A 21,065-nucleotide genomic window follows, 5' to 3' on the forward strand; every position below is an offset into this window, starting at 1 on the left:
GTCTGCAAGGCATTTTTTGGAAAAAAATCTATGTGAAAGTATGATGAAGAATAGGAGAGACAGGAATGCAAAAGAAATGAAGGAGTGAAAGGAAAGGTTTTTATTAAAGAAGTCCAAGATTTTATATACATTCAATGTTTCTAAAATGTTTCTTAATAAATGTATTATCAACTATTGTTATAGCTAATGCAGCCACAATACTGTAACTATTCTGCAGTCAGGATGGGAAAAGTCTGTTAGCTCTTTAATAAAATAAAATCAGCAACAGTCATCATGACTCTTCTTTCTGCCTGGTACTAACTAGTACACTGGGAAGTCCAGTGAGTAGACACAACAGAACACAAATTTGTCAATGTTTATTTAAATGTGTCATGCGTCTTCTTCATATTATTTCTAAAGCAGCTTTAAAAATCTTTTGCCATTGGAACGTATTAAAAATAAACCCCATTCAAATTATCCTGGTAGTATAGCAGCACAGGAATTGATAGTTGCTTTTTTAATATTTTTGATAATGTAAACCTTTAATAAAATAAGCAATATTGAAACAATTTGAGGTCTAATAGTTTGTGAACTTTAATGGGCGCACGGGCACCAATTGAAACAAAGACTAGATTGTGAAATGAAATATTAGCTTGATGCCAGCCAATTCCAGTTTTGAAATTGGCTTCAGACAAATTCAGCTTCATGGCTAAAAAAATAAAGCCCACACTATAACCAATCCACAATATTCAGTTCCTCCCACTTCAAATATTTTTCATAAGTATACTACATGAGCGTGCCCATTTTCGACCAAACGCATTGCAGGTGCTTTTTGTTTTATGTTTTTTTTTTCTTTCTTTTTCTTTTTTTTTCTAGCAAGCAAAGTTGAGATCACATTTTCTTGTTCCTCGAAACATTTCCTTTACATATTTCTTTAAAATTTAAAATAATTTCAATTTTGAAATGTAAAGCTCGCTCCATCTTTGCTCATACAAAGTGTAGGTGCCACAACTAAATAGCAGTAAAAATGCTGAGATGTACAACTCTTAAAACAAACAAACAAACAATAAAAGCAGCTTTGAAGACACAACATCAACTACAGCCTTAACATTGAACATATTACATTCCCAAGTTAATGGAGATATTTTGCATATAATGCCACAAAGTTATCCAACTGAAATCTTGAGGTTGCATCTACAGTTTATTCACTACATATTTTTTCACCTTTCTAGCATTTCGGTACTGTACGGTACGTTTTATTCAGAGCTTTTATAACCTTTTCTTTTTTTTTTTTTTCCCCCTCTGCTTGTCCATTTACCCACAAATCGCAGATTTCAACGGTTTCATACCAAAAAAAAAAAAAAAAATTACAGGAGCTTAGGCGTTTGAAGACGGCAGTTTCCCGCGCCACCTGGAGGGCCTGGCCCCCGGAAAGCCCGGCCGCCGTGAGCCGCAGACCGCGGGGCTGCTCGCAGGGCCCCAGGGCGAGCGTGCTGCGTTCGCTTCCTTCGAGTTGCCTTTACCATACGAGCCGATGACTCCCCCCGCCGCCGCGCTCCCCCTTTTCCTCTGCCCTGTTCTCACTTGATACGACAGCCAGCACCCGCGCGGTCCAGGTGCCGGGGAGTCTCTGTCCAGGCAGAGGGGCCGGAGGGTTTCTTCGTGATCTTTTCTTCCTTAGGAGAGTCTGAGGAAATTATTAGCTGAAACAATTTCGAGGGCCAGAGGCAGGAGGATAAAGCTCGCTTTTTTTTTTTTTTTTTTTTTTTTTTTTTATGAAAATGAGCTTGGTTTTGGTGTCCAGTTTGACAAACAAGCATAGCTGGAGCTGATCCGTAACGCAGGCGAGGTCTGCTTCTTGCCAGATAAAACGAGCATCTTGTTCAGCGTTCAGGGGGTCGAGAGCGCGTGGGCTGGGGCTCAGCCCGCCGGAGGGGCTCAGCATGTCGGCAGCAGGCTTCGCCGCGGGCGGGAGCCCGCCGGAGCCGGGCACGGGTCAGGACGCCAGGCTCCGGCTCCGCTCCGTGGAAGGAGGCGCTCAGGGTCTCCTGATGTTTCTGTGTCGGTAGCTGCAAAAACATTTTACTGCTGAGAAGATCACTGGAAGGGCGATTTCCCGCAAGCCCAACAGATTTAATTTCACACTTCTGTGTATATATATATATATGTATATAAAAAAAGAAAATGTACTTGCGTTGCTATGTATCAGGGTGCTGGACGATGCTATTATGAATATAACGTGATGGCACAGCCGGTAACTTGAAAACGCATGTTTGCAAGGCATAGGCAATCGTATTTCAAGTTGTTGTCCTGTCGGGATAGCCAACTGGCCTTCGAGAAGTTGCCATTTTTGACTCAACATATGTACCATGTTGAATCATTTACTCTAGTCAGTTCTTGCCAGCAGGGTAGGGTTCGAACTTTGTTCATGCTGACTTTTTTTTCTTTTTTTTTCAGATCCCTCCATGCCATCCAAAAAATGCAAAGAAACCCAATACAAACTAGATAGCCTTTAGCAGCTCAAATAACTGCCTTCGTAAGTGTGAGCAGATAGGTCTTTGTCAGTATATTTGCTCTTCAGAGAGAAAACAATCCAGTCAGCTGCGTTAATTAAAAAAAAAAAAAAAAAAAAAAAAAAAAAAAAAAAAAAAAAAACTAAATGACTTTGGGGCTCATTAAAGTTAATAACACCATGATGTGATGACGGATACAAGTTGCAGAGTTTCTGAAAATAGCAGGTTAAACTGTAAATATCTTTTAATAAATAATTTTCCTGCGATGTAAAAATAAATGGTATTTCCTTTGGCAGTAATAGCTGATTTAATCTTTAGCCAGGAAGTTGTTCTGCTCATAAAATATCATTGTGCTACAGAAAAAAAAATATTATTTTGCTGTTTTGAAAGACTTTTGTAATCCGTGATAAACTGGGTGACTCTACTTATGTCCGAGATAAGCGCCAAGAGTGATGCAAGCTCCCACCAGAACCAGACTTAGGATAGTCTTCAGAGAGATCCAGGAGAAATCGAACAAAGGCCGCATACTGTTGCCATACAACTCCACGAAGGCATCCTAGAAAGGGAAATGAGGGAATATCAGAATCGCAACAGTAATAGTATACAGGAGGCCACAGAACAGGGTTTGCACTGTAGTACACGGATAGCGACAGACAGACCTTATTTACAGAACCTAAAAAATCATCAAGTGACTTTTAAGAGATGGACTTGCTTTGTGCACAGCGGTCACCCACCAAGACCCCAGCAGAAAAAAAGAAAAAAAACAAAAAAACAAAAGTAGTCAAACAGTGACTCAGAAGCAATGCTTTTGTGCAGTGCCTAGCACAAAGTTCTGCCTATTTCCTTACAGATATTCCTGTAATTGCTTAAGGGCTGACTTCTGCTTTAGGTATGCCCAGCCCAACAGAAATCACAAGCACAGCATTTTTAAATACAAGTGCCTACATTTTGGTTCCTGCATGTACACATACAAACATAGATAAACGAAAGGAGCTAAGTAGAACTTTGTTCTCCAAGCCCTCGGTTTCTGCTGGACTCAGGAGTCCATATTGCAGATCAATGGTCCTGGAAATAAGACAATATTTATTTGGTTCCCTAGGGATGGATTCAGGCACCTAAATGTGCTGCTGAGATGCTTCTTCCATATCGGTTAAGGCTGGTAGGGTGCAGCTCGAGGCACAGGAGGGAAAACACATGCCAGTGGAGGGCCTGCCGCTCCTGGCAGCTGCCCACAAGTCACCAGGCGTGAGGGATAACGGGACTCCTCACCCGTTTCCTCTCCCGTGGGTGGAGAGCTGCTTCTGAGAGAGAAGGTCTGGAGATGCACGCAGGCACCAAACGGAAAGACTCTTTAAGTAAAGATACAGCTTCGGTGACTCGTAAATCCAACGGCAACTGACGAAGCTCACGATGAGATCGGTAATGCTCTGCGCCTACTGCGTTTCCATCGAGAAGCCTGGATTTCCTTAGGAACACAAAGCCCCAAAGTGGTCCTAAGGGACACGTGCATCGTGCTGCGTGGTGTGAAAGCGATAAAGCGGGAAGTTTCCAAAATGTGACTGAACGGATAGCACAGGACGACGCTTTTCTGTTGCAACCAGTTGAGCTCTGCTCCCAAACTATTGAGATAAATCCATGGAACAGCTCCCACTGAATAAGAGCATTCTCATCAGAATAAGAGCATTTGGGCTTTTACCACGAGAGGGCGCGTAAGGTTTTTTATATTTTGCTGTTCTGACTCCTATTCACTAGACACAGAGCAAGACTCAAATAAATAAAATGTGTTTGCTTCCAAAATACGTCTTTAAAAAACTATTGGTGTATTTGGTAGTTAAGAGTGAGTGTCAATAGCAGAACAGTTGTATTTGGCCAAAAGATTAACCATGAAAATACATCTTCCATCTAATATCTATTACTTCTTAATGCTTGTTCCTCCAGGCAATCTTTTTCAAACTTGGGTTTCAAAGGTGTATTCTTAAGTGAAAGCAGCTTAACTTTTTGGGGAATATCATAATGCAAAGTGTTCATTTCTGAGAAAAATCTGGCAACTTTTGCTTAGCTGCCAGGTTTTTGAAATAGACATTTGTAAACTCTGGCCTTAATATTCTGCTGTGCTGTTAGAGAGCTGAGAAGCATATGCCGTTTGCTGTGCAGTTCTTTGGAAAGCTGCTTTTATTTCTCCTTAAGGCTATGGAGTAACACAATATCCTAAAATGTTACAGACTGGGCTAAAGCCCGTTGTCGCCAGTGCAGACTCACTGACTTCGGTGGGAGTTTTATCCGTATAGGCAGTTCGAGATCAGGCTTTATAAAAATACAATGAGGGTAAAGTTCAATACTTATTGATATTATTAGGGATGGAAAAGGGGAGGAAATGAAAAAAAAAAACCCATGAAAATGCAAGTCATGTGGAAACATTTTAATGTTAGATTTTTAAGGGTTTCTTGCTGCAGGCTGGGTCTCACTTCTGTGTATTCGTGACAGCAGATGCATGCAGAGGGTAGGCAGCACGAGCAACATGCTTTCTGCCTCCCTTCTATCCCAGTTCAGCCCAGTTTGTTAGGAAGACCATTTCTCACAGTTCAGGAGGGCTCCTGGGGTTCAGCATGGGGATGGACTGAGGGCTACAGCGACACTTGAATGCAGGGCAAAAGTACAGCGTAACCTATGGCTCAGAAGAGGAATGCTAGCAGAAAATCTGCAGCACGCAGTACTTTTTTTGCCTGAGATTATTACAACAATAACATGAACCCAACCTAATGGTGTCTGCGCTATATATTACAAGTAGCTCTTTATGGTCCTTTCCCCTCCCCTCTTCAAACATCCTGATTAGGCCTATTTCCGAAGCTTGTTTGAACAGCCTGTCACTATTTGTTTAAGTTTCAAACCTGTTTTAAATAAACACATGTCCATTTTATGTACTAAAACAAGGAGAAGGGGGAGGGAGGTATATGACCCATTACCGAAAACTATTTTAGCACAAAGAGAGCCCCAAACAGAGTCTCGACTACTCCATAAGGTTTGTCTCCTTCTGTGAACCCGTGTATTTGTCACCGGATTTCTGTCACCAGAAGCGGTCTGTTTAAAATAAGAGATTCTGGGCTAAAACAAGTAAGATTAGCAAAATTGCTTGAAACATTTGCTGGCCTCTGAAAAGTATCTTTTATAATGAAAGCAAGGGTCACCCTCGCACTGCCCTGGCATGTAGGTTGAGACTAGGTCTGGCATGGTCACCCCTTCTGGAAGTGCTACACAGCTGGAAAGAAAATGGTGATAGGCTTCTATTTTAAGACTGATCTACTGAAAATTTAACGCAAAGTTATATCCTGAATGTAAAACTGTATCAGGGCAGTTAGAAATTATACGGGAAAGAACCCTTCATTCAACTCTAGGGGCTTGTTTCTAAGTAATTTTTTAATAATATAGTTTTCCCTTTTTTTTTTTTTTTTTACAAAAAACAACTTCTGTAGACACGTATATTAAGTCAAATCAGTCCGTTGTTGGTTTACTATCTAAATTTTAATTGAATGTTTGGGTAAAGCAAGAAAGATGGTAGCAGCGAAGGGAAAGCTGCTGAGCCCAAGCTCCTCTTAGCCCCAAAGTACCAAAGCTGCCTGCACCACCTACGTGGGCTTGCTCGGCAGGCCGGGAAGATCGCCCCAAGGGCATCCCGAGCTGCTCCTCTTGCCGGCTGAACTGTGTGCAGCGAAGGCGTACAGCATCACCGACTGGTGTTACTTGGATTGCCAAGGATCCTAGGACTAGAGGGGAGTTTGTCTCCGTGTGAGGATTAACGAGTTCAATAATGCATCGAGCCAGGGCGTTTCTGAAGACAAAGGATCCAGCTTGCCCTGCCCTGCTCCTCTGCTGGCCCAAATTTGGCAGCTCTGATCTGACCAAAAAAAAAAAAAAAAAAGAAAAAAAGAAAAGCAAAAATAAGCCATCTTTAATTATGTGAACATGTGTTACTTACGGAGCGAGCCAAGCTTATTTAGTCTCGGTACTTTTGCAACTCAGCCTTCATCCCTGCTTGAGGGGCAGGGCATAACTTCCAGGCTGCGGCGAACTAAATGCTTCCCATATGCTGAGCCCAGTGATGCGTTCATGATACGAATGCTCCTTATTGCAAAGGCGAATGGAAAAACCAGCTTCAGTGCTGTATTCTGCATTTATTACTGCGGGGGTGGTGGGCAGAGCAAACATGAGGAAGTGAAGACTTCCTTTTTCTACCTGAATCAAACAGCTGGTGAGGAAGTGACTTTATTTCCCTCGTTATCATTGGTTTGGCAGGATATCCTCTTGAGCCACACTGTATTGAATGAAGAGCCTGCGCGACTTCCATTTTGCCGAATGGGAATCGCCTCGCGGTGATTTTACGCTGCCCTCTCCGTGACTCCAAAGCAAACAAGCAAACACCAGCGCGAGGCTTTTGAAGAAGCTCGCGGCGGTCCCCGCGACACAGCCTCCTCATCTGCTGCAGGGCTGGGGGGGGGGAGGAGGACATCCGCACCGATGCCAAGATTTTGCAGCTGAATGACTTTTCACTCACCCCTGCCTCAATATGAGCGGCATAAATTCTCATAAAAGCTTTCTTTTCTGAATAGTAACTCATTTCAGAGACAGTTTGGGGAGGGAGAGAGCTGGTTAAATCGTCCCATGTTCTCTACACTGTGAAACCTCATTAAAATGTCATCTTGCAGCTAAGGAGAAAAGTTCTTGGAACATAAAAAAAATAGACAAGCCTGTAGCTGTTCTTTTCCTGAAAAGTTTATGGATCCTTTATGCAAAGCTAAGTCTATGCAAATAAGCACAGCTCAGACCTCATCGGCGTTGCGCCGAGGTGTGGTGTTTCACGAGGTCGGCATCTTTAGAGCAGCCGATATCTTTTTACACCTGGGAGCGCCGGCAATGCACTCCCAGGTGCAACTTATCAAATTTTCATGTGAAGGAAGAGGACGTGCCACCGCCACGCAAGCTCTGCTGCCCACTGCCGCGGAGCCCACCTGTTGAGTGGCTTCACCTTGGTGTGCTCCTGGACAAAGCCCCATCCCACATGCTGCAGCACTGAGTCAGAGGGTTTTTTGGGCTCATCTTCGCCTGTGGCAGCGATGGATCTATTCCATGCATTTTCACAATGCACTAATCTCAGGTCTGTAGCTGACACTACTGGCTGCACCCTCATTTGTTTCTGCAGTGAAATCTAAGGTTTCCCACTTCGGACAAAATTGCCTCTCGCCGTAGTGGTCTTACCTAATTTCTTTCTTTTTTTCCCTTGTCCTAGTTCTAAATTTGTTTAAATACTGGCACTTATGAGCCTTGTGATCTTGGGAGCATGTCTTGCAGGTCCCATTCTGGCCAGGCTCTCATTAAAATCTGTGTGAACTGAAATCAATGGAAATGTTGTCTGCCTAAGGCTGACTAACCGTGGCACTCAGATGGAGACGTCTAAGGAGCAGGGACTAATCGTGGTTAGATTTATTCATGAAAACTGATGCACATGCTTAGAAATATATAAATCTCCGTGGCTGTAGTAACAAGCATGATTATTTCTGTTCACCCTCCTGGGGACTGAATCTGTTGGCAGACAGATTTCCAAGGGAGTTCGGAAGGACATGAAGAATAAACCTAGACTGTGAAGAATGATCAAGACGGTCTCTTTAAACACATGATTAGAAAGGTATTGATCATTCAACTTGCTTGGAAATCCATAGAGTGTTCAGTCAGACTAGGCTGCATTCTTGTTAAACCAAGTCAGCATGAGAAATGTTTCAGCAATTTAGTCTTGGCGTCTCTAGTTAATTCAGTTAGATGTGGCTCTGCAATATGCAAAAGCCCAGACCTAGTGGAGGCTGCCTTGTTTTCTTATTCCTGGAAAGGCCCACACTAAAATGAGGTTTTTCTGGCATCAGCATGACAGCTGTAATATCTCTGTGGCAACTCATTGGTGGTATTTAATGGATGCCACTTCTGAGAGAGCAATATTATAATTAATAAGAGAAAGAAGGCAGGAGGCCCTTCTGGACAAAATCCTCAATGTTCAAACAATACAGTCAAAGCTGCTTTATTCAATCCTTCACAATTTTCTTTTCATGGACTTTCAGAGCAGCTTGCTTTCGCAGGTTGATAATCCCGTTCAACTAATTTGCTATTTATTTACATCAATGCTTAGGAATCTCAGTCTGAACTTCCCACATTATCCTACTTGGATAAAATGCTATATAATTCATATATAATTCGTGCATGGAAGCAAACACAGCACAATTGTGTGAGTGTCTGTGTGTGTATTTTCAAGAATCTCAGTTCCACCAAGAACCATTCAGTTTCTGGCCACCTTTTTCTTCTCCTGGTCAAGTTTATCAAATCAATTCTAAAGAACTTGCATTGACATACATGGGTAAACCTAGCAAACAAGTATTGCTAACGGAACTCATATGTTGCAATAAATGAAGTAAAATCTTATACAGCTATGTTGCTCTTATAACTGCATCATTTGAAAAGAAGCTAGATGTGTTAGGACTACTTTCAAATCTTTAGAATGACTTTAAAATGAAAATAATGACAAAAATGGATCTGAAAGATGACACAGGTCTCACTTTTTTTCCCCCCCAGAACCTTGCACCTGAATTTTCAGTCTTGCTAGTAATTTACCTTCAATTTGAATGCCCCTACACTGCAAAAAGGCTACCTAATTTAAAAGCCTACATTTAAAAATTTGGCTGCAGCTGGTATTTTGGTAATACAAGAAAATATGAACACATGCAGCACTGCACTCCCTGCACGTTCCAGCTGACAGTGTCTGCCACTTCTGGGCTGCTGCAAAAGAGTTAAATCATGTAACAGTCTGAGAAATGGGAACTGAAAGTAGCCGCTTGTAGAAATGTTCAAAGCACTTTGGCATCACTTTTGTCATCAACATATCGCTTTTGCTGCGGGGGCTTTTATTTAATAAGTACATTCAAGTGTGCTACAAAAGGGCTTGCGAGGCAGGTTGTTGCCTGAGGTAAGCAGGGACAAGGAAGGCAGAAAGCCTATCAGTTTGCTAAAGAAGAACTTGCTCAGAATGACCTCTGCCAGGCAGGGCAGAGCACATGAATGAGTGGGGTGAAATCGAGCTAGTCTGAGCAGGTTGTACCATCAGCTGAACCACGAGGGACCGGTCACGCTGTTTTGTGTTGTGTGCTTTTTTTTTTTTTTTTTTTTTTTTTTTAAAAAAAACTTCTTCTCGTTTTAACATCTCTCAGGGAAATGCTTGATCCCTCTCTTGTTTGTTGTCTAGACATTAAGTCCTGATCCAAATGCCTTTGGCTTGACTGACCTGCACTCGGCCTTGAGCAATAGCAGCAACAGCAAACTGCAATTGTCGGCTGTGCGTTCTGGACTGGCACAAGCCAATTTTGTGCTTTTGCAGCAAACTCTGTTGAAAGTTCATGCAATGCCACTGGCACCTTCTTCAGAAATGCCACACATTCCTCACATGACTTCTTGAAGCAGGCTTTCAGCTTTTTAAAATCTTGTGACAATCAACTGACTTACAAGAGGAATGAAACAACAACTCTAACCTTATGGTAAAGTATCTGCAATTTAATGAGTAAGTACAAAAAGCACTTGAGCTAAAAAAAAGGAAAAAAGAAAAGAAAAAAGAAAGAAAGAAAAAGCTGTAGCTGTTAATGGACAGTTATACTTCTACCAGAGGCCACCTGGAAAATATGTGCACGTTTGCTCTGGTAGCTTCCATTTCATTAGCAACCCAAGCCATTTTTGCTCACCTGTAAAAGCTTTATTTGAGGAAGAGACGTGGTAGCATTTTTTGGTCATTTGTTTGCTGTTTCCTAAATCAGCCCTTGTGTGCTGTACAGCGCGGAGCACAGTGTGTCACTGTTAGCTAGAGAGGAGGCAAGTATACGCTTGCAGGCAGGTAGCCTGATGGAGGAGCAAGTTCCTGCTCCACCACTCCACATGCAAGAGCAGGAAGTTTGCTGGCGTCAATGTACTCAAATACTCTTCTGAATTGCTTTCAGGGTCTACTCCACTTAGTAATGTTCTTGAAGGCCTCTAGGTGGCTTGCTCCATGGTTTCATCTTCTCACGGTAAAGTGATAATGGGAAATTAAAATAAGGGGAAGTTTCTGGTCTTCATCTGCTCCAAAGAGAGGCTTTTTTTGGTCTGGGTGCCTCTCTTCTTCCACTCCCCCTCCTCCTTGTCCTTTCTGGTCTGTGCACAGCTTTCACAAAATCACAAGATGTGGGAGACAAATGAAAGGTGAAAGAGCTGGGAAACGAATTCGGAGAGTCTGTGTAGACTAAGACACTTGGAAATCTAGATAAAATCAACTGTCAAAATAACACAAGTGAAAACTACCTGCTGCTACAATGAATGGACTCATGCTCTTAATGCAAGATAGCTTTATGAGTAGCCTTGTGCCACTGGGACTCACAGGTTGTGTGTGGCTGGTAAATCTTGAATTTTTGTGTTCATCCAGAAAGTCCTTTGGCAAATGTTACCATTGGCAGTCCTTTGGCAGGTAAGAGCCAAAAGGGACCATATGAAAAAACAAGGAAAAGACAGGGTATAAAAATATGATCCAAAAACAGACTGAAGGGCTTTGGTTTGTTATTCAAATCAGTTCTCAAATTCATTTGCATAGGCAAGTACAATCCATTAAGTCTGACTGTTAGATTTATTCAAATGCTGCCATGCAAAAGCAAAATATGAAGACTTAATAAAATGAAATAATCTCTGGCCTCTCCACCCCAAAAACCAACACTAGAACAACCAACAGGCAACATGCATGAGAAAAGCAAGTACCGCTGGGATGTCTGAAAGAAACACACCTCTACCCATATGTATATTTTAATTCCTCAGCATAAAGAAATAATGTATTGCTGATACAAGAAAGGGCATGAATTCTGTGTGCTTCCTATCAGAGAGAAGCTTTAGACCTGAAATATGTTGGAGACTAGTAGCAGGGGAAAAAGGGTTATTCTATGCCAAAGAGGCATTGCTGGTATCACTGTTCTGGCCAGATCCCCTAATGGAGACATGGCTTATAGCAGCTGACAGACTTCTGCCAGCATGGTTGAAGCACCTCCCAAACAATATGCATTATACTGGCAAAAGGACTTTTCCAGTTGGTGTAAGTCTGTATAGTGGGGAGGAGAATCATGCCAAAATAGTTATCTTTGTAGACTAGGGATGTGATTTTTTTTCCCCATGAGATAGTTATGCTGGCCAGACTTTGTCATGTAGACCCTAGGAACTTTTATTTGCAAAATAAGACTGTAATTTATTTTAACCATATGTTCAGCACTGATCTGTGTCTGTACATTTACAGTGCACTCTGAGTAATTTTTACTCTGAAAGAGATACCTTGGCCACCAGTAAGTTTTTAAAAACATAATGCTAAAACTTTAAGGTAGTGGTGAGTTTTTCTTTCCTGTTTTGGTGATCTGTATTCCCAAGCAGGTGTGCTGGTGTTCTGGGTATGGAGTTTTACTCCTATCAATCAGATCCTGTAGGGCAAAAGTCTCCGCTATCCTGAGTATCAGACACTGGCAGCAACTGCTGCAGCAAGTCTTACAGTTCCTTACAACCCAACAGTTGCTGGGAGTTCAGGAAGAGAGCTCAGGTGACCTAGAATCTCTCTTTTTTGGCAAAAAGCAGGTGTTATGAGTGCCAGTCCTCTGAAACGAAGGCTCCCTCTTTGTTTTGTTTAGTGCCCGCTGCTCCTCAGAGGAGGCAGGGGCTGCTTCTGCTCCCAGATGATGACAGTTCGAGTGCAGCCACACAGCTATCACCAGAGCCTCAAGTACCACCATCAACAAGTTAGGCACACATACCCTTAGGAACAGCTGAAATACAGCACAGCCCGCATTCCTCTGGCCAGTCACTCAAAACAGAAACTAAAGGATTTGGTTAACTGATGCTTTTTTTTCTTTCTTTCTTTTTTTTTTTTTTTTTTTCCTCCATAAGCCTGCATGTCCTTGCAGATCATTCACAAAGGGCTGAGCATTTATATTTCCTGTCGACGTCCTTTGAAAGGGAGAATGTCACTGGAAATTGGATCTTTTAATGAACAGTTTCTGTGGGCAGAAAATGAGATGCAAATTCATGAAGTATTTAAATCCGTCATTGTGACCTTGAACTAAGGTTGCTAGGAAGGAGAAGACCATTAACTACAGCAGGAAAGATTGTTAATTACTTGATGTGTTGGCATTTACAAGTAAGCAGAAACTCACTCATGCAAGATTTCAGATTCCCGAAAGAATAAAAAAATGAAATCAGTAATATGAGCCAAGAGAAAACAAATGCAACACTGACAAAATCAGTGCTTGAAAGCTTTCCTGCAGTCTAAAATAAATAAGACTTTACAGATCTGAAACTGCAGATAAAAACTCATACAAGTTAAACATGTAGCCTAAACTTGGTCATTTACTTTAAAAAATTCTACGTGCAGGTGAATCTATAGGGCAGAATGCAGTGAGATGGAGAGAAAGAGGGCTGAGCTTGCACTGCTGTGAAACTAATGCAATTACTGTCTAGACAAAGCCAGCTGCCTCTGTGCAGCACTGCACTGGCCCATGCAGACATGGCTGAGGTACTACCAGAGCAAAAAATGATGGATTTTATTGCACACGGCGAGTCTGAGGGTGCTGTCTTTGCTGCATAACAACTTGTGCAGTGACTCCTGTACCAGCAGCTGCTATGGAAAGGCCAATCTGCCTTACCCCTTCACTTCAAAGTAACCTCAAGAATTTCATTAAAATATTAATCTGCTCTTACTTAAAAGTCAGAGAAAGTGATTCTCAGAAGGGGTGGATTCATGTGCAGTAGACAGAGAGGGACTTTGCACAAACAAGAGGATTAGAGGTTCAAATTAGTTAAAGATGAAATAAATCTATTGATTCATTAAAGGGACTAGAAGTACAGCAGCAATCCAGAGGGATGACCATAAGTAAATTCTGCCTCTCAGTAGATGATGACTGGTGCCCGCCCCGATCCTCTCTGCACCAGAGTCCTGCTGTTGCTGTCATCCTGCTGCTTCTTCTCCCCCAAATCTTCCATCTCTGGTGTCTGTCACTCCCACCCCTGAGGGGGAAGGCACAAGAACTGCTTCTGTCAGCTTGGCATCCACAGCAGCTTCCTGCCACAGCGGTAACGCTCAGCTGGCAATTCATGGCTGGAACCTAACATCTAAGTGATATACAACCCATCCAGGAGCTGCCTTCAGAACCTTCTATAATTAACTATTGCTGCTATAAGTTGAGACAAACTCAGGAAATCACATGCAAAATTCTGTCTGATTTGCTATCTAATCTTCTTCTATCTAGGTTCTCACACCACACACACATGCTGTGGTGACTGAGCATCGTGGTGCCTGGATGCAGTTCAGTTGAACCCTCTGCAAGCTGGCAGTCTGAGCTGCAGTCCTGACACTTCTCCTGGGCACAAACTACTTTGCTGTGAACAAATTGGTGAAGAAGCATCTTCAAAAGCTCCCTGAACTTACCAGCTCCTCTGGTCTTCCTTTCCCAGATAATGTAAGATTGGGAAACTTGTCAAGCATCATGCTAAACCAAAAGAGACATTCAGATTGCTGCAAGTATGAGAGCCAAGGGAGCCCAGTCTGCCAGAATGTTATTGTAGTATTTGCAAGAAGCTCAGAGCATTAAGACTTCATTTTGAACTTGATTCCTTCTGTGTCTGTCTGTCTAGGAGGTTCACCACTGGAGGCCAGAAAGTCATTACTTCCTCAATATTAAATACAAGCGTCTCAGGCAGCTATAAGCCATTTGCTAGCTTCAAACTTTTGAGTCATTTTTCTTTCTTTTCCTTTTAAAATCGGTAGCATTTGATCCTGTGCCTACTCTCAACTGAAATAAAACTTTTGCTTTAAGAGGATTTTAAATATACCCTTTTCTGATGAGCATACAATCAAACTGAGAATGCCGAAGCAGACCAACAGTCAAAAAGGTGATGACAAAAAGCTGTATTATTTCTAGATGAGCGGTACTAGATACAGGTTTGATTTATTGAAGACTAAGCAAGGGAAGAGAAAAGTTCAGCACTTATCTACATTCTATCAGTAAAGAAGCAAGCCTCCCCCCAGGAGGAACCTTTCATACTGATATCAAAGTGTATTCTGACTCATTAACTGAAATATGTTATGCTGCTGGAAGACATTTATATCAGCAAGATTTTGTCTACACAAGGGTTTGCACCAGTAAAAATTACATTGCTAAAAGAAGTCAGATGCCTGACCAACACAAGTATACAGCAGAATGCAAAGCAGCCATTAAAGATGGGGAAAGAGCTGCTGGCTGACGTCTTGGGGTGTTTGTCTGATTTTTACAAATTCGTGCTTTAAAAGTTCTTGCACGTTTATAACAAGAGCAGTTAAAATAAAAACTGGTCTAAAGCAACACAAGCACCAAGAAGCTAAAAGAAAACCAAACCCCCTTCCTTTTTTTGGCTATTTATTCCCACAGCTTTACTCATAGTGTTGTTGGTTGGGGGCAGGGGAAGAAACTGAACTGAGGCTGTGATCACAACACTAAGTTGATTTGCCTATTAGAAAACTTCAATTTAAATGTTCCCCATGGGGTTTCTGGTATGTTTTCCTCATTTACTTCTTGAGCCTATTTAATACTTTGACCTAGAGGAAGAAGACTTTGCACAAACAAGAGGATTAGACGTTCAAATTAGTTAAAGATGAAATAAATCTATTGATTCATTAAAGCCCAGTGTCTTCAATGTCACCAGTGATATTATCATATAACTGTTAATAAGCTTGAAGAACAGAAGAAAGAGAAAGAAATTCTTAGCATAGGCCACAGACAGCACTTAGCTGGAAGAAAACATATTGCTGCTTCATATCCCTTTTTCCCATCCAAATGGGCATCCTGTATATGGAACAAAACCATGAGGTGTTTAATGGGCCTGTTGTCACACCTGCTGGACTGTACATTTTTTTAATTCCAATTTTGTCATCTTTGTCCACTCCAGAATAGTACCTCTTAACTTACACCCCTTTCTTACATTTATTCCTTTTTTCTTTTGCACTCTCTGTTCGCATACTTGCTTTCCTTTTCTTGTATCTTTTTTCAGCTATTCTTTGTATGATTCTTTCTTTCTATAGTTATAAAACATTTGCTCATTCACTATATCTGTTTTTACTTTTCACTTTCCTGCACCCACAGCTACATTGCATAGTTTCTGCAAACCATGAATGCATACACAAGATATGCCTTTTTTTGCTGGTACACTGCCTGCTCCTGCCTATTGCATTGAAGTTAGCATCCACAAATACATGATTGTCCCTGTGCCAGCTAATCGTGCTTAAGCTGTGGTCCCAGCAGGCTTTAACTGCAGCTGGCTGCCACAACGGTGACTGTAACTTAGGCAAATGTAATTGCAAAGTCACTGCGGGCGTCGTGCCAGTGGGACTCCTCCAGGTTTTGTTGTGATACAGGGGTAACTTGCAGTGAAGACAAGCAGAAAGACGTATTTTGTATGTTTTTCAAACAAGATTTGGTGCAAATACCAGTTGTACCTGGCTTGCTGTGAAGCCAGCACAAAAAACCCCGCTGGGAAGGCAGGAATACCAGGACACCCTATAGCTGCAGTTCAGCCTTGCTCAGTGAATCCTAAATATATGGCTGGTGCACAGTGTCGGTATGTTTTATCGAGAAGTCGATAGCAGCTGAGCCACATGAGAAGTCCTCTGAAGGCTTCCAGGCTTCCAGGAAGAGCAGCAGCTCCTAAAGCTGTGTCTAGTACTCTCCTCCAGGCCAACACCTGGCCAATTCTTAAGGCTAGATTTAGAAGAAGAAAGATTAAATTGCTCCTTGCTGACTTTCTTAGATACTAAAGTACATACTTATGTCATAGTTTTTAAAGAAAATAAAATAGTATCACCTCAAAGAGATGAAATTTATGATTGATGAGCATAGAAGCTAATGTATTGAATTAAACTTGTGGTCCATCTAGATGTTAAGACTAATGAGCCAGCGACTATCACTTTGTCATTAATATCTGAGTTAAGCCTAGTTTCCTCCTTTTGGGTGTCACTTTTCCAAGATGCTGTCACCTAAGGTGTCATAAAACCTCTCTTCTAATCTGTGTCCCTCCTGTTCTGTTTGGCCAAGTATATGGAGTAGCCTAAATCCCTATTACTACCATTTTGTTAGCAGTTCTATTGAGTTCAGCATTTCTTACTCAATTTCCTTTTCTTAGGCTGGATATTAGCAGCCAAGTCCTACTAAATATCTTTATTTTCCAAAAGTTGTTAAAATTCTTTGGAATTTCTAGTTTAGCGTTTACTTGATTGTCTTTGGAGATTCAATTGCATGGCCTCTCCCACTTAAAGTTTATCTAATAGCATTTATGCTGTTCTTCTATAGAGCAGTATCTCCTCTGCCCCTATGGACCAGCCTTTCTTTCCTGAACAGCTTGTAGGTAGATATAATGTTGTTCAACAATGTTTCCCTATTGTCTATTATTATTGAAATCATCCTCCATGGCAAAATATTCTGATTGCTTTTCTAAGCTCGTTTCATTTATCTGAATATTTACTGTTAAACTCCTTTATCTGATACCTTCCGGTTTTACTAAATTCCCTTTTGTGCATTTATCTTTTCTCTCTTATGGTTGCAGCTGGCATTATGTTCTCAATACTTGGCAGATGCTGTCACACACACGAATCTGTTTAATAGATACATCCGACTGATGTGTTCCCCAGGTCCTCATAACTTCTGGCTTATTTGCCAGCATCTACTTTGGTTTTGAGCCTCTCTGTTTTCTAGGCTCTCCTTTTCCCAGAAGGTTTCCTCACTGTCTCCTAAGCTACACCACCTTCTTGCAGAGGCTTCTCTGGCAGTGCTCAGAGCTGCAGAGTTCCCACTGCTCCCTCAGCCTTGCCTAGGAAACTGGGAACAGCTGAGAGAAAGCTATTAGCTTTGTCTTGGATACCAGAGTTTTATATCTAGCCAAATCAAATTAGTTCCCAGAAAGTCTCTTACTTACTGATATGAAAAGCTCATCCAGTCTTATGATTTCCATGGTTTTGGCTGAAATTAAAAAGTCTGCTGAGTCTGTGCTCCTCATGACTGCACTCCCCGTGGCGCTGGGGGCCGGAGGGGGGATTTGTCTCGCCTCCCTCGTCCCGCCCTGTGGAGCGATCGTCTTCGGTGCGGAAGAATAGCAGTTTTTGTCAGCGAAAGCTGGCTCATGGAGGTGATCTGACCCTCAGGTCCGTAGCTTGGCTCCTCTTCTATCAGGGGACTGGCTTCTTCGAACGAAAGATTGGCCAAGTTATATCGAAGAGCTGCCTTCCCCTCCCACGTGACCGCTCAGCTTCTGAGCTTCCTCAATTTCTCGTAGGCATTCATGGGACTTCAGCACATTTGAAAGTTTTAGCATATGAAGTAGGAGCATTATAAAATCAAGGGTTCTTAACAACAGGTAAAATATTTTAACTTGTTCCCTAGTCAAAATAAGAGTTACCATCTTTTTCTCTCTTCTCTTTTGATTTTAATAAAGTGGTGATCTTCAAAAAATAAGCCTTTAAGGTAGATTTCTAGACACATGAGTAGGCACCAAAATAGACACTGGTTTTCACACGAGACCTCTTTTTTTGGACGTCTGAAGACAGATGCCATGCTTTGAGAGTCTTGGGCTAAGTAACATATTGCAAAACGACACTCTGAATGAGGAGAGAGGGAGCTAAATTCATAATCTCATTTCTAAAATGCCAATGTTCCAATTTAATAGTCACTGATAATCAGTTAGTTCAAATTTGTTGGGATATTTTAAATCTTTTCTGAAAATTGTGTTTGAAATTTCTGCACTATTTATTTGAGAAGGTTCAGACAGGAGCAATTAGACTATAAGAAAAAGAAAATCTTTTGGGGGAGAGAGAGAGAGAGAGATCACAGGAGTGATCCACATTAGTAAGGAACCAAATAACTGAACAAAAAGTATTGAGTGACAGGGAGAGACACTGTAGATATGGAGATTCTGCGCTCACGGTCCTCATGCAAGAAGGAGAGGGGAAAGACAGGAAATTCAAAGCTGATAAGAGGAAGTACTTTTGCACGAGATCCACAATTTGACCATCAGGTTCATTGCTACAGGATGCTGAGACAATGCGTTCAGCCAGCTTCAAAGAAGAATTGAACATTTCAATGGAAAACAAAAGCTGTGACAGTTAATCCAAATAATAATAATAATAATAACAACAACAAAAATTGGAAGCCTTCTGCTTGAAAGATTAATTCAATCTCTGACTTCTTGGGATTAGTGTGAGGTCTTCATGGGGAGTATGCAGGGTAGGAGGGAGGGCTGGGGGAGAAGATTATCCTGCATCTGCCTCTTGGGGCATTTCTTCACCTTCATCTGAAGCAGGTGGTGCTGAGCACAGGCACATTCTGGACAGGGTAGACTGCTATTTTAGTGAAGAAGGACAGTTTTTAATAATTTTGTATTAGTTGAGCAGGAGAGTTTTGTGTCTTTCAGGCATTTGAGAAAATTGTTTAAATCTTTTAGTGTACGTTTAACTAAAACGGCTATGATTGAGACAAAAATCGTGGCATCCTAAACTAAGATTTATGCAGAAAATTAAAAAATAAGCAACGTATAGTACCTTTAATTTTAAAAAAATAGTATGTTTTATTTTTAGATAAAAAAAATAATGTTACCTTTTAATATTCAAAAAATTGGTAGAAGATAAACATTAGTCATAACAGAAAATTAAAAAGAGAAGTACAAGAAAGATTTTAAAAAAGATTTCCATGGACAAGTTCTTTAATTTTAAAATGAAACACTTTCAAAAGCTGTCTACTGAAAACCCAAAGTAAACAGAAGAACCTTTTGTTTTTGTCCATGTGCTTTGTCCAAATGGATAGTAATTAAACATGTAATGACAGTAACGTAAAAGAATGAGGGTGAATTAAAAAAAGATAGCCACGTTATTTACTTAATCAAAACCAAGGCCACCCCCACCTCCCTGCTAACAATACCTAATCCAAATCTGTGCCAGAGTGTGAAATACTACTGGTCACATACGGCTGCCTTTGCTCTTTTGTCCAAATATACTTGACTGTGTTTTTTTTAAAAAAAATTGAATTCATTACAGTGGGGCGAGCAGGCTCCCAGGCGCTGGCCTGACAGATGTCCTTCGCCACCAGGAGTGGCCTCCCCGTGCCATGTGGGGCTGGCGGAGGCGGCTGCTGGTGGGGAGACCACAACGGTGAAGACCCCCAGCAGCAGGAGCCCCCAGGGCAGCCCTGGCCATGGCAGCAGCTGGTGGCACTGGGGCAAGTAGGGCTCCACCAAGCTCTTGGCCTGACGTGGGTGTCCTCACGGAGATCCACCCATGGGATCAGCGCCTCAGGCTGTCTCACTGCACCCGCTGCTGCTACGACAGATACCAAAGCCACGCTGAAGTCTGCAAGGCTGCATTAGTCTTGTGCTTGCCTCTCCCACGCGGACTCCTCACAGTTTATTTTCCAACCTTCCTTGAATCTCTCTTTCATTTCATCCCCTCTTGAATTATACATCCCTATATTACGCGTTTACATTTTTAATGACATAAAGTGCTTAAAACGGCACTTGCGGAAGAGAATGCAGCGCGCAGAGCGTACGCCTGTAAGGCACCCTGGGCAGCGTCTTTCTCACGGCCGGCCGGGCCTCCCCAAATCCCCTCCCTGCCCCTTCAAGCACTTTCACTCACCTCTCTCCAGACCACTAACCAACCACCGCCAGTCACCTTTCGCACCCCAGCCCACCACTTTCGCTCAGTCGCTGCAGCCCACTGCCGTGTCTCACCGGAGCCACGCAGACGCCCACCCCTGCTTACTCACCTCGCGCGCTCGCTCATGCGGGCAGGAATATTAAACACTCGCTCAGCTTGAGCTGCTGGTATTGTAGCAAACCCAGAAAATTCAAAGGGACAAGGGGCACCAAGTGGGAAAGTCCTTAGTCAGAAGATACGGCAGCTATTTTTATCTCACAGGGCTTGGGGAGTGCACAAAATTCACCTACTTCCAAGCACTTATTCAGCACCTACAACCAGAGGCTGGTCCTCTTAAGTTCACTATATATAATAATTACTATTTATAATAATAATGGAGAGAGAAAAGCCCTTCCAGAAGGTGATTCAGAGAAGAAGATGCCTAACACAGGTTTCCCAAGTTGCCCTCTGGAGAAACCTCTCTCTCCCTCTATTGACTGTATAGGGAAACTCCTCGCTGACATACCCAAGTGCAAATGTCTCATTTAATCTCCATATCTCAGCTCATCATCTGTTGATGCTGGTGGTGAAATGCGTCGCTGGGGACCTGTGGGGGAGTGTTCCTGGCAGGTGAGTGTTACCACAGCTGCGGAGGATTTCCCACACTAGGAATTACTAATTTCTCTGCCTGCGCCCAAGAGCTGGGAAGTCCCATACAAGGAGGTTGTCCCTGCCTGCTCAGACCAGTGGTATACGCTCCTCTCTCTGCTACGCTAGCGAGAAGGGGCATTCTTTTGCAAATTATGTATCACAGCAAATCATTTTTAGCTCAGTTTATCTCAGTG

At 42.2% G+C, this 21,065-nt stretch overlaps 1 protein-coding gene across 1 annotated transcript in view; it reads right to left on the minus strand.

Annotated features, from left to right (window-relative positions):
* Positions 1-2,599: 2,599 nt before the first annotated feature.
* Positions 2,600-21,065, minus strand: part of BCL2 (BCL2 apoptosis regulator) — an 86,707-nt gene continuing 68,241 nt past the window's right edge. The window contains exon 2 of the mRNA XM_062569858.1: positions 2,600-3,048. Within this exon, the coding sequence (XP_062425842.1) occupies positions 2,914-3,048 (135 nt within the window). The 3' untranslated portion in view covers positions 2,600-2,913. The remainder of the gene's footprint in view (positions 3,049-21,065) is intronic.

This window comes from Rhea pennata, chromosome 2, assembly GCF_028389875.1.
Source record: "Rhea pennata isolate bPtePen1 chromosome 2, bPtePen1.pri, whole genome shotgun sequence".
Lineage (NCBI taxonomy): Eukaryota > Metazoa > Chordata > Aves > Rheiformes > Rheidae > Rhea > Rhea pennata.